Source organism: Etheostoma spectabile, chromosome 19 (assembly GCF_008692095.1).
Source record: "Etheostoma spectabile isolate EspeVRDwgs_2016 chromosome 19, UIUC_Espe_1.0, whole genome shotgun sequence".
NCBI classification, from domain to species: domain Eukaryota; kingdom Metazoa; phylum Chordata; class Actinopteri; order Perciformes; family Percidae; genus Etheostoma; species Etheostoma spectabile.
In genome coordinates this window covers 16,254,860-16,268,457 of record NC_045751.1, presented here as the reverse complement: position 1 = coordinate 16,268,457, position 13,598 = coordinate 16,254,860, and the positions used below count along the sequence as shown (strand labels likewise).

The window sequence follows — 13,598 nt, the reverse complement described above, 5'->3', positions numbered from 1 at the left end:
AAACATACTCAACCTAAAGCCTATTTATACCTTTATACATACATATAAGAGGTGTGTCAGGAAAAATGCACAGTGAGGTGTTCCAAGTTCCATGAGCTTTATGACAAGCCTGGAGGGAGCTATGGCGTTTTGCACTGATCTGTAGTCAATGAAAAGCAATCTCACAGCTGCATTTCTGTGAGATTGGGTGGTGGGGAGGATGTGGGCTAGGCTGTCTTCCATTGATCAAATGGGATGGTAGACAAACTGTATTGGGTCCACTGTGCTGGATAGTAAGGAGAAGATGTAATCCTTAACCGTTCAAAGTATTTAATGACTACAGGTGATCGTTTCTGGGCGGTCGTCATTCAGGCAGTCTGCAATTGTTTTTGTGGGCACAGGAATGATTGTAGACTTCTTGAAGCATGTAGGTATGACAGACTAAGCCAGACAAAGGTTGAACGTGATCCATTCAACCTCTTCTTCAGCTGTTTTTGATTGTTGGCTGCCGATCATCATAAAATGTGTTTAGCTCTTTTGCTATAAACACATCACCACTTGACAAGAAGGAGGAGGTGGATTTGTAATTAATCTTAGTTGTTAGACCTTACCATGTTTCTGGGGTTGCCCTCCCAAAAATTGTAATTGCACTTTCTTCCCAAGTCAAAATAAGTAGAATAAAAGGAAAACTTTTCTTAACAGTGAGCACATCATCTTCTTGTTTCTCCCTCATGTAGCTTTACAAAAACCTGTGGTCGACAGTGATGCAGGGCAGCCACGTGCTGGAACGGCCTTCCTGGTGGAAAGAGTTCTGCTCAGACAAGCCGGTGGTCGGATCCCTCCATCCAAAACTTTAGGACCCAGTGAACAACCTCACAGCCTTTACTGACTGGAGTCCATATAATTGTCTCAACAAACAACATCTAGAGTAGAGATGTAGATGTGATTTTGTTTTTGAGTTTTTGTATTTCATTATGGAATGATGTGAAATGTGTCTAATGGGATGTAATATTCTAATGGATGTGAAAATTGAGTGGATGTAAAGTTTCATATGTCCCTGTGAAGAATAATCACAGTTACAAATTACTCAATATCCCATGTAGACAACACATAAGTTTCATGTAAAATCGGATGATGATTGTCATGTAAGGCTGATTCTTGTTACCAGCAGGTGGCACTATGACCAAAAGTCAACTTTGGCCTCTACATGGCCTCAGGCCGGGACCTTTGTCAATCGTAAGAAATTTCAGGCAGATACGACAACGTACACTGAAGTTACAACAATTTCTTTGTCCATTGGTAAATGCTCAAAATGGCAGCCACGCCCACATTGTTGGACCAAAAGTTTTGCTTTTAATACCTTTTCATCGTTGGTCTTCAGATGACATATTGAATTTGAAGTAGATCGGATGAAATCTCTCAGAGTAGTTTGTTAAATTATAGCACGTATGGTTTACTTCCTGTTGCCACTAGGGGGTGCTATGACTGAGTCAATTTTGGTCTGTAAATGTCTTGAGGGTTAGAGTCTTATGAATCATGAAAAGTTTTAAGGCCAATTGGACAATGTACATTATTTCAATGGTTTCAATGGCAAAATGCACAAAATGGCCGCTCTGCCACGGCCATGCCCTATGACAAAAAATATTTCTTTTAATTACTTTTCATCTATAAGGTCTTGGGATGGCCCAGACCAAATTTGAAGTTGATCAGATGAAATCTCTAGGGGGAGTTTGTTACGACAAGTACGACATGACATTGCACTAATTTCGAACTTTCAATTCAAAATGGCGGACTTCCTGTTACCGTTAAATAGGAGGAGGATGGAGTAGAGAGGAGAGTGTCTGTGGCAGCATTGGGAGGCAAAAGAAAGAGTCCGATGGAGGGAGAGTGGATAAAGTACATAACGCCAGAGAAGAAGCAGAGTGGCGGACAGGCATAGTGTCTCTTGAGACATGGTTGTGAGCTCGGGAGAGAGCATGAGAAGAAGTGTACTGAGGTATGGGGTGGAGAAACAGTGAGGTTGGATGTAGAGCTCTTTCTAGGGAATAGGAGATCCAGGTGATTGCCAGCTTTGTGAGTGGGTTGGGAATGCGAGAGTGAGAGGGCAAAAGACAATATTTAACAAACAAACGCTTAGTGCGTATAAGGCGAGGGATCCATGTCATACCCTCTTAAAAAAAATGGGTGGATTGAGTTAAAAAGTAACTTCTGCTGTTGGACTCCCTCCAAATATCCTAGAAATGTATTAAGAGAAAAGACAGATAACGGCCAATTGGCCAAGGAAGCACACAGACTAAATACACAAGGTAACGAGGGAGAAACGAGGGACAGGTCACATGAGGGCTGAGGAACAGGTGGAACACATCAGGGAGGGAAGACTGTCAGAGGCGGGAAAACTCAAGGCAGGCAGTAAAACAAGACAAGACACAGGAAAACTACAGGCACTGCAAAGTAAATCAGGATACTGAAGAGTTCAAACATACACAAAGATGGAACTAGAAAAACCCAAACAGAACACAGTAAGAACATGAACACACATAATCAGGGAACAAAGAGGAAATGAATACACAAAATAAACAGGAAACTTTATTTACTCAAATTTTCACATTTTTGACTTAAAAGTAAAGTGGTAATTACTTTCTCCACTGCATACAGGTTAGGTCTGTACATGTGGAACATTAAAGTGAAATACCTCCCTTCCACCGAAGATTTCAAATGCCTTAATAAAAACAAATCAAAGTCAAAGTGAAATACAAAGACATTGATAAATATGTTTTCTTTTCAGCTATGCCTTTACTGTATCATATTAAATGAAAAACACATGTTAAAAGGCAATTGTTTAACTTTCTGTCTTTAATAACTGAATGATTTCGTTGGTCATTGTGACACATCGTGATAGTGTTATGTTTAGTGTTGTCAGCAGAGTGCAGCATAGACCTGCCAATAATAAACGCGAGGCATGCACTTTTTATGATGAGGTGAAAGGAACTGGCCAAGAGTATCTTCCATATTCTTTCTAGTAATTTTTTTACCTCAATATGTAGGCTCAATGGTTTCACTCTAGACCCCGGATCCATGTTATGAATATGATGTTAACAATACAGGATTTAAAATATTCAGAAAAATCAGCTTTGCAAAACTTTTGTCAGAAAGGAAATAAAAACAACCCATCATCATTCACCCTGAAGGAGCCCCTTGAAACCATGCCCGATTCTGAAGTATTAAACTGGGTAGACACTGTGCGTTTCTTGTCAACCTTTTACACTGGGTTCACTCACACTACGTAGGCTTTTACATTTACGTGTGGCTGCGCACACTAAACATAAATAGGCTACGTTGTTTTTGTCAAATCACAATTCCAATAAAGTTTCGGATGTGCAGTTCTACTACGGAAATAGGAGAATTGCATATAGCTGAAAAAGGAAAAAAAATAGGACCAGATCCAGATAAAAACCGCTCTACTTAAACTTATCAAATCAGAACTGCATTATCCCAGAAAGCCTAAAGAATCTTTAAAACACACTTTCAGGTTTGTGAAAGCTTTATTCTGTTTTTTTTTGAAAATGCAATAAAGGAGATTTCAGTCAATAATCCTGGAAATGTACCTCTGTTGATCCAGACTGTGGTACCTCTAACACAGGCCACAGTTACAGACAATAAAAGGTGTCAGGAAATAAAGGGGTCACAAATATGAAACTGTATTGGAACAATGTAGTCCTGAGTTCATTTGTTGTTGTTGCATTTTAACAAATAGAATAAAGCTTTCACAAATCTTAAAGAAATATTACTTGAAGAACAAGTCCTAGCTGAGCAGTTCTCTCATTAAGGGTTGTGTGTGTGCTTTGGTTTGATCTGACCATCAATGATTAATGTCATTCTGATCTCTACGTTCTGTGAATAATTTAAACTAGGCCCTGTGTTGTGTTGAGTTGAATGTTGTTATGTTTGTAGGTTGTTTTTAATGCAATCATGCAAGGAAATGTATATAGCTGAACAAGTTTTGGGCGGACTCCAGGAAGAAGAGCTGTGGCTATGACCCCAGCTAATGGAGATCCCAAATCAAATCGAAGTGGGTTGTAGACAGCTTTAATGCTTTACCTAAAATGTCTAACATCTTCCTCTGGCCATCTTCCAGCGCAACTGACCACTCTGTACCTGCTCTGTAAACCTGCAGGTACACAAACGTCTGGATGAAACCTTGAACTCTGCTCTGTATCAATAGCAGCTGAACTACGGAGGTTGCTTTGACTGAAGGAAAAAAAAGGGTGCGTCAGTTTAAAATCTTATTTTAACACATTATTGTTTAGATAGAGAACTAGATATTCAGTTAGCTCTGTTGGAGAGTTTTCTCATTAAATGTGGCCAGCCTAAGGCACACCTGCGCAATAGTCATTCTGTCTGATCAGCATCTTGACATGCCGCACCCGTGAGGTGGACGGATTATCTCGGAAAAGGAGAAGTGCTCGTTAACACAGATTTAGACAGTTTTGTGAACAATATTTGAAAAATAAGTCTTTTGTGTAGAAAACGTCTTAGATATTTGAGTACAGCTCATGAAAAATGGGGGCAAAAACAGAAAGTGTTGTGTTCATGATTTTGTTCAGTATATATAGCCAAGAACCTCTCCTAGACGGCCAACACATCCGCAGTGGTAAAAAAGCCCCGACAGCGACGCCACTTCCTAAGGATACTTAGAAGGAACCATCTGGAGGAGAAACTGTCAGTGGCCTTTTACCGCAGCACCACCGAGAGCGTCCTGACGAACTGCATCACGGCTTGGTATGCCAACTGTAACATAGCGGACAGAAAGAACCTGCAGAGAGTCATAAAGACAGCACAACATGTCACTGGCAGTCCCCTACCCTCACTGGAAGACATCGGTAGCATGCGGTGTCTCAGGAGAACTAGGACAATCACTGCCAACCCCTCACACCCAGGACAGCGTCTGTACCTCCTGCCAGAGGGAAGGAGGTACAGGTGTTACACGCTTGAGCCCTATAATAAAATGTAAATTGAAGCACAGGGAGAGTATACATGTCGAGAGATTTGACTAACATGGGCCTACTGTATGGGACGTATAAATCACGTAAACCTTATAGTCCCCAGTTGACATTGTGTCATAGTGGGTGCTGGACAGTGCAAGACATCTGGATAAAATCTTTTCTTCTGGATATTTTCCAGCTATTTTCAGCTCAGTCATTTTCATTCTTAAACTCAGGTTGCCCACTTCAAGCTACTGGTCAATATTACTGTTAACTTGCTTTCCCACTGCATTTAGCATACAGTCTATTTTTGCATGAAGCATCATCAGTTCATTCATTAATGCAGAACTATAGATTTTCTCACTCTTTTGGCATACATTGTCTGTTATCAGCCATGATCTTGGTCAAACCGTTGAATCCTCCAAATGAACACTCTTCATTTGGTTCAATTTGATAAGTGTAGGCCAGACTTGGTCAGTATTTCAAGAGGTATTTGTACAAATGATAGACAAAGAGGCTCACGTGTCCATCTTGAAAAATTACTTATCACATATTTATTTTACAGTTCAAAGTGCTGATCTTTTACCATACTACACACACCATACACCAACCCTTGCTCATGTAAAGCGGCAACACATGTTCTTCAGTGCCTCAGTAAAGCAACTAGATGGAGCTAGCTGCATGCATAGTTTATAGCAGAAGAATGTCAGACTTGGAGAAAACATTTGAGACCCATACTAAAATATTAACCAATTTTAACAAAGCAAATCAAACAAGTTATACTATACAGGGTTAAGTAATGTATCCAATGACAATGTGTTGGTTAAAAAAAAAAATCCCAATAAATTGGCCTGGAAATGAACCTCTGTACTTTCTTGATACTGACCGTAATGTGTGTGGAATTTGGGGTTTTAGTCAGGCAATAAAGCAGGTAATAAATTAAATGATGTATTATTTACATTTTTTGCTGCTCAAAGTTCAAGCAGACATCACACCCCTTTTTCAATATGTAGTTATTTTGTGTTGCACATTTCCAGTGTTTGTGTAACCAAATATCATGTATTTGTCTTTCTCCTTTCAGGTTTGCTTTGTTTCATAATGTGAGGATCCCTCGGGAGAATCTGCTGAATAAGACGGGAGATGTTCCTCCTGATGGTCGCTACGTCACACCTATTAAGGTTAGTTAGATTTCCACTAGTGGAAAGCGCTTAAGGACCTGACACACCAACCAGACGGCTGACCGTTGGCAGAAAAGGCAGTCGGACTGACTGCCCCCCAGAGTTGTGCTAAAAAAGTTCATCGGAACACACCGAAGCTATGCTGATTTCCGACGGCAGCTGATTGGACGAACGCTTCTCGTGGGTCTGATTTATCCGGAAATTCAAAGCCAGACTGTCATGGCGATACAATCTCATATTTTAACTAAAATAGTTCACCGAAATGTGTTTCTGAAAATATTTTAAGCGGGAAATAGGCCATGCAGTTGCTGAATCTGTCTTCATTTCAGATTAACATAGGTCAGTTTAAAAGATTTTTTTTCATCAGATTTTGAGAGACTCTAGTCACGCTCATCCCGGTCCTTGTTTCCGGTTTAGCACTCTACCAATCAGATTGGTCATTTGAGTCCGACTGCGGGCAGTGCCTGCCTTCCGACCGAGCATGTTAGGCCAAAATGAATGAATTCAAAAAATGAATGCCAACAGCACGGAACACACCGAACAGACTCAAGTCACTGACCTTGCCAAACTGTCTAATTATCGGGTTAGTGTGTCAGAGTCTTAATAGGCATTGGAAGCATTCATTCAAAATAAAGCTGCACTACTTTTTAACAATCAATAAAATGTTTATTTATTTTTTAAATTTTCCCCAACTCTGAAGTTCCCCTCATCTTTACAGTGCTTTCAAGCCTCCGATCCTTATATGTACTTGCTGTAAATATGGATTTAAAATATAATACACATATTCCGACAAACCCTTTTTTATAAACTAATTGATACAAATACTGAAGACCCTCTTTACAAAATAATAGATTGATAAGTCCTGCTATGTCCAGGCTATGCCCTGCAGTGCCCTGCAACACCCTGCTACACCATGTAACGCCCTGCAGTGCCCTGCTACGCCATGAACTACTACAACTACTATTTCTAGTCATAGTTCCATTATCTTTATTTGTGACTATAAATACCCCAAACCGGCACCGTCAGACACCACCTACCAAGAGCCTGGGTCTGTCCGGGGTTTCTAAACCCGTTTCTAAAAATAGTTTTAACTGATTTTAATAGAGTCAACAGAGACAGCGGATAGTATTGGAGGAGGCAGAGCATCCCAAAGTCTCTGTGCTACTGACTCGAAGGCTCCACAGGTCCTAAGCCGGGCGCGGGGAACAGTTAGCAAATTTGACATAGTAGACCTTAGAGGGTACACTGTCAAATAAGTGTCAGTCACATATGAAAATGACTAACCTCATCCTACCTAAAAACTACACTTCAATTTGCTAATATTTCTCAGATGGAAAAAAACAAGATTGGGTTAGCTGCTTTACATGTGCGTCAACAATGTAGAACATTCAATGTAAAATGTAACAATGTAAAACATCACTCCTAAATTGTGCAGATTTGAGCAGACAGCAGAGGAGTTCTTAAGGGACCGCCTCCAGAGTTTTTAAGCCAAAGCTGCCTGGCTCAGCCAAAGCAGAAATCTCGAGATGGAGACCTACACACATAAAACCAAAACCCTCACAAAAACAATCTACTGTAATTGAATTGAATTAGCCTTTCAAAGCTGTGTAAAAATCTAATACTCTTGTACTCCCATCAGTGTTTATTATGCCAGCACATCCCACTCTCCTTGCAAAAACTCTTTATCTATAAAGCATGCAGGCACAGATGTGAATAGACAAATGCAGTAGGCCACCTTTAACTGTTCAGCAGTCAAACGCTGTCTCCACAATACGGCTGCTTGTCACTGCTGCAGTGATTTAATGAGCTCTCAGGGGCCAAATCCATATGGATGTGGTGAGAAGATGGCTGGTAATGATAACCAGGCCTGGAACATTCCTCTGGTACCTCTTGAGAGGTGTAAATAGAAAGGACAGTCCAGGGACCTGCATTAAAAAGCTAGATGAGTGGGTCAGGCAGCTATCTTTGGGCTTAATTTAATGCTTTTGCAAAGCTGGCAGACTTTAAACCAGGGTAGATCCCCATGGTAACATTAACTTTTAATAATCTGGAAATGAGTTATTGTCTTTCTGCAGCTTCTTCCAGACTACTAATTTGATTATGTTGTTTACATTTCACCCTGCTGAATATTGCTTTTTGCTGTCACTATAACCAAATGTTCCCGCTGGTATTCATTTTGAGGGCTCCACTGGTTGTTCTGATGATGTTGTTTGTATTTAACAACCCCCCCACTTTCACTGGAAAATGCTGGTAGCTGGATTAGAAAACCCAGAGTTAACTGAGCCAGTAGATAAGCAGCTATGAAATACTTTTTATCGAGCACGCCTACTGTTAGGCTCAGGCTACCCCTGGTGGCTATACTAATATCCCACTATTATGTCTCTCCGTTGTGACGTTTCTCTCTTTCAGGACCCCAACAAGCGTCTTGGGGAGTCTCTGGGTGCCCTGTCAGGGGGCAGGGTGTCCATCACCAGGATGGCTTTGGTCAACCTGAAGCTTGCTCTGATTGTCGCCATTCGCTTCTCAGCCACCAAGAGACAGTTTGGACCCAAAAACACAGAGGAGATTCCTGTGTTGGAGTACCAGTTACAGGTCAGGATGGAGGGAGTGGATTTGAAAGCAGATGTACCTAATCTTATTACAGAGTACCTTATTAAAGTTACAGGGTAATAGACTCACAAATACACGACTCATTCTAAGGGGGCAAAAGTCTAAACACTAGCAAAAATACCAAAACTCACAGATCCAAAAACAGAAAAAGAAGCACGGTTAACAAACTTACTTGAAGACCAAGGGGAAAACAAGCTGACACAAACAGTACAAAACAAACTGGCACAGGACTAAGGAAAGGGACAGGTACATACACACAGACCGAGAAGACAGTTGGACACAGGTGCAGCACATTTAGAACAGATTAAATAAAATGTGCATTTAATTTGCAATTTGTCTTAAACACCTACTGCTTTGTTATTTGTGTTTCATTTATTATTGGAAAATTAGCCTTTTGGCTAATTCTGGTATATTTACAGAATTTTTTATTAATGCACTGTAAAAAATAAATAAATGTTCACACAAATTCCTTGGATATTTTTTACATTGTTTCAGCAATGGCGTCTGATCCCATACCTGGCAGCAGCGTATGCTCTTGAACACTTCTCCAAATCCATCTTCATGAACTTTGTTGAGTTCCAGATTGGACAGATGATGAGGGAGAAGAGTGACAGACAAGTGAGTTAAGATGATGTGCTTATGGGTCTATAGCCATAGTTCATACAGAGTTAGCATAACTCTGTATGAACTATAGTCTAATATGCCTGTGTGTATTACAGGCAGAGATGGGCAGGGAGATCCATGCTATAGGCTGCTCTAGTAAACCACTGGGCTCGTGGACCGCTCAGAGGGACATCCAGGAGTGTAGGGAAGCCTGCGGTGGACATGGATACCTGGCCAGTCAGTCTCTCTCTAACACACCACACACACACACACACACACACACACACACACACACACACCACACACACACACACCACCTACCTACCTACCTACCTACCTACCTTCTCTCTCTTCTTTCTCAGTGAACAGGTTCGGTGATCTTCGTGATGACAATGACCCAAACTGCACATATGAAGGAGACAACAACGTCTTGCTGCAACAGACCAGCAACTATCTGCTCAGCTGGCTCCATGCTAAACATCGTGGTCAGTCCCCTATGCACTGAGGAATTATTAAACCATATTAAGCTTATTATGTTCAGGGGGGGCGCAGGTAAAAGGTCACACTGTAGTAGTCTTCAAAAGGCTGACTTAAAGTTGAGTTCTGCGCAAGGGTTGTGGCGATTGGCAATCCTATCGCTTTTTGGTGATTACCAGGATGTTCTGCAGTTGCTGATGCTGATATGTCAGCCAATGTTAATTGGCATTATTTCCATTTGTTGCAATACATTGTTAAATCTATAACATGTTTTCTACCGTAGTGGTCCGAATATAAGACTTTTTTTTCTCCTGGAAATACATTTGAAAAAGTGGCCCGCCCCCTTCTCACCAGACTTCAAGGAGGTTGCCAGTCCGAGTCCGCAGCATCCACAACAATGTTGCTAGACTCTTGTCTCACATAGCCAGACGTTACTTCACAGCACAGCAGAGTGGCTAACGTTAGGTGCCGGCTATATTGTCATAAAAGCCCGTGCTCACACACATAGCTCAGTACCCAACTGACAGACACACATTTTGGGCTTAAAATTACAAAAACACAACCTCACGTATTTTCCAAAAAATTGTCTTGAAAGGGGTGGGGTGTCTATGGACCAATACAGTACGTTTGTACATTATGACATCATATTGGGGGTTGTGGGAGAAGTAAAGCTTTAGGTTGATCTTGTTTTTGTTCTGTTTAACTAGTTCTGACACAAGCATTATGAGCTATATTTAAAAGAGAAATCTGCGTCATTCTCCCTGTTCCCAAAGGCTGCCCTCTGTGCACCATAAGGAACATTAATGTCAGACATATACTATAAGATCTGAATTTTCAAAGTGAATTCTCTTTAAATGTTATATACAAGGCAATTAGGTATTGCAACTTCAGACACTGACAGAATTCATTGTGAGCGCAGGCACTCTGATCTCTAAAGTTTCACCTGCTGTGTTGTGCGGTTTCAGATGGCGTGCGTATTGAGTCTCCTCTTCACACTGTGGATTTCCTGGATGATTCCCACACGATCCAGGAGAGCAGATTCACAGCAAGAACAATGGAGGGGTGTATGGACTCTGCAGGTACTTCTAGAACTCAGAGGGGATTCATCCCTGAAGTCAGCATGGTCTCTAAATATATTTTTAACCAGTTATCTAAATATCACAGATACAAAAATTCTACTGATTGCATTTCCAGAGTTGTTTCTCAGTTTAACATATCGAGTGTACTCCTTGTTCATCATATCAGTGCCACTGGCAGCCTATAAGTGGCTGGTGTGTTTCCTGCTGGAAGAGAGCCAGAAGAAGCTGGAGCAGGAGAGGGCCTCGGGAAAGGATGAGTTTGAGGCCCGTAACAACAGCCAGGTAACACACACACACACACACACACACACACACACACACACCACTGTACAGAGCCTTTATGGATGTATTTTTGCCAAAAGCCTAAGCTTCTAATGTAACTCATTATCAAACCAAAGCAGTAGAAGGGATGTCTCAGAATTGAACTGCTATTCACAGAAGATAGACATGTTGTGTCATCTCTTCAGGCCAGCTAATTAGAAACAGAAATAAATGGTGTTAAGTAAAACAGAGGTGCAAGTTTTTTAGTCTTTACAGAGTCTTGGCTGCCGTCATCTGGTTTGTGTTGTCACAGATGCAGGCCGGAGGTCACACACAGTGTCAGATGGGTGTGCTGTGGTTCTGGGAAATGTGTGTGTCACTGGATTCAGTATATTTTTTTCTTGTTTTTGAGCATATGACATGCGCACATGTTAATTGAGGTTGTTGAGTGTTGAAAAAAAAAAAGTTTGATTAGTCAAGTCCAAGAAGGTACTGTAAGGCTCTGTGTACAGTGGGATTTTTATTTTTCATAAAGCAGAGCTAGAGCAAGTAGAACCAAAGTCCCCTGTGCTATTCCTCATTAAAAGTTTTACAAGCACAGTAGAAGCTTTACCGGCATCAGTGTGCATATTGTATGCATTTTGAAGGGTTAATAACCACAACAAAGAACAAATCACTCACCTCCATGTTTTTATTGAGTCTTGCTTTTCGCTTTAGAAATGTAAACGCATGTAAGCTAGCTAGTAGCTAGCTCTCAAAGCTACTATATAGGTTATGTTTATCACAAAGATCTTGGACTTAAGACTTATGGTTTACAGGCTTTAGAAGATTTAGCCTTTTACGGGAGACGTTGGCCAATCACAGATCTTTTCAGAGAGAGAAAGAGAGCGATCCTAGTGGCTGATCTGCAAATGCCAAGGCGCAGGCATGTCCCTTTTTGGCTACGCCCTGTAACACCCTGCAGTGCCCTGCTACGCTGTAAACTACTACAACTATTCTTTCTAGTCATAGTTCCATTATCTTTATTGTGACTAATATTGCCACTGTTCATCACACCCCCCAACCGGCACCATCAGACACCACCTACCAAGAGCCTGGGTCTGTCTGAGGTTTCTCCAAAAAGGAAATTTTTCCTCATCACTGTCACACTAAATGCTTGCTCTCGGGGTAAGAACTGGAATTATTGTTTGTAAATTATAAAGTGGGGTCCAGACCTACTCTATCTGTAAAGTGTCTTGACAGAGGTCTTGTTAATGATTTGATACTATAAATATAATTTAATTGAAATTGAATTAAATGTGAATTAGGTTTCTTACTTCTTAAACAAGATCTGGAATCTCAAGTGTCACTTTTCATGGAGCTAGCTCGGCAGTTTCACCCTACTCTTGGTCTTTGGGATTTACAGTTTTGACTGGAGCAATCACTGTAAAGATTAACAATCTAATTGGACTCTCATTGGATGTACAAAAAATAAAACTTACTTATGAAGTGTGATAACAGTGGCTTGATGTTGAAAGCAAAAGTAAAAAAGTATGCAATACATGTTTCCCTGTGTGTGTGTGTGTGTGTGTGTGTGTGTGTGTGTGTGTTTGTTTACTACTGTCGCTCCCTGGCCATCGCCTACATAGAACACAACTGCCTCCAGAGGTTTGTCGAAGAAAAAGTTGTCTCAGGTCCAATTTAGTGGCTGGTTTTATTCACTGTGCAGAGGATATAGAAGGTCTCAAGAACCTGTAGGATCCTCTTTGTTTAGAGTCGCTGGCCAGGGTTTTATACAAGGTTACAGAAAGCAACAGAATAACTGAGAAAACATTCCCTCACAAGAGTAGATGATTTGCATGGACCCACTACCGCCTACTCAAACTATTGAAAAAAAAGGTCCTTTGTTTAAATAAAGTGTGAATCTCCACTGGAGCCAACAAGGGCTCTAAACAAAAGCTCTCACTCACAGTGACCAAAGTAAAATGCTTTGTTTTAACACTAAGCTAGACAAAAGGCAGACATGCTTCATTAATTCAGGAGACACAAAAAGTATGTTGATCAGGGAAGATGACAGGGACTAAATCAGTGAGCAGGAAAGAGGATATACATAAGGTAAGGATAAAAATCAAACTTAAACTGTTAAGTTATTCATTTTGTTCTACAGATTTCATGAGCTGACTACTGATACGGACACACCAGCTGGTCTCAGACCTGTACGAAGCAAGCTGTGTGCCCTGTATGGGCTGTGGAGCCTCAACAACCACATGGCCACACTCTACCAGGGTGTGTACTGCTTTCATTCACTATTTCTCTCCCTCATTTTCAGTGGTGTAGTCTGCGTAATACGTAATACTCGGTCTGTGTGGCTCCTCCAGCTGAAGGATGAAGCAGTAGCATTGGTGGATGTTTTGGCACCTACTGATTTCATTCTCAACTCACCTATTGGC

At 41.0% G+C, this 13,598-nt stretch overlaps 1 protein-coding gene across 1 annotated transcript in view; it reads left to right on the top strand.

Moving 5' to 3' along the window:
• Positions 1 to 13,598, top strand: part of LOC116707222 (peroxisomal acyl-coenzyme A oxidase 3-like) — a 91,183-nt gene that overhangs the window by 71,122 nt on the left and 6,463 nt on the right. Inside the window, 9 exon segments of the mRNA XM_032544508.1 lie at positions 6,043 to 6,139; positions 8,549 to 8,731; positions 9,245 to 9,367; positions 9,469 to 9,589; positions 9,715 to 9,837; positions 10,795 to 10,908; positions 11,075 to 11,190; positions 12,761 to 12,816; positions 13,316 to 13,598. The exon segment at positions 13,316 to 13,598 is cut by the window's right edge and continues 6 nt beyond it. Of these exon segments, the coding sequence (XP_032400399.1) occupies positions 6,043 to 6,139; positions 8,549 to 8,731; positions 9,245 to 9,367; positions 9,469 to 9,589; positions 9,715 to 9,837; positions 10,795 to 10,908; positions 11,075 to 11,190; positions 12,761 to 12,816; positions 13,316 to 13,598 (1,216 nt within the window).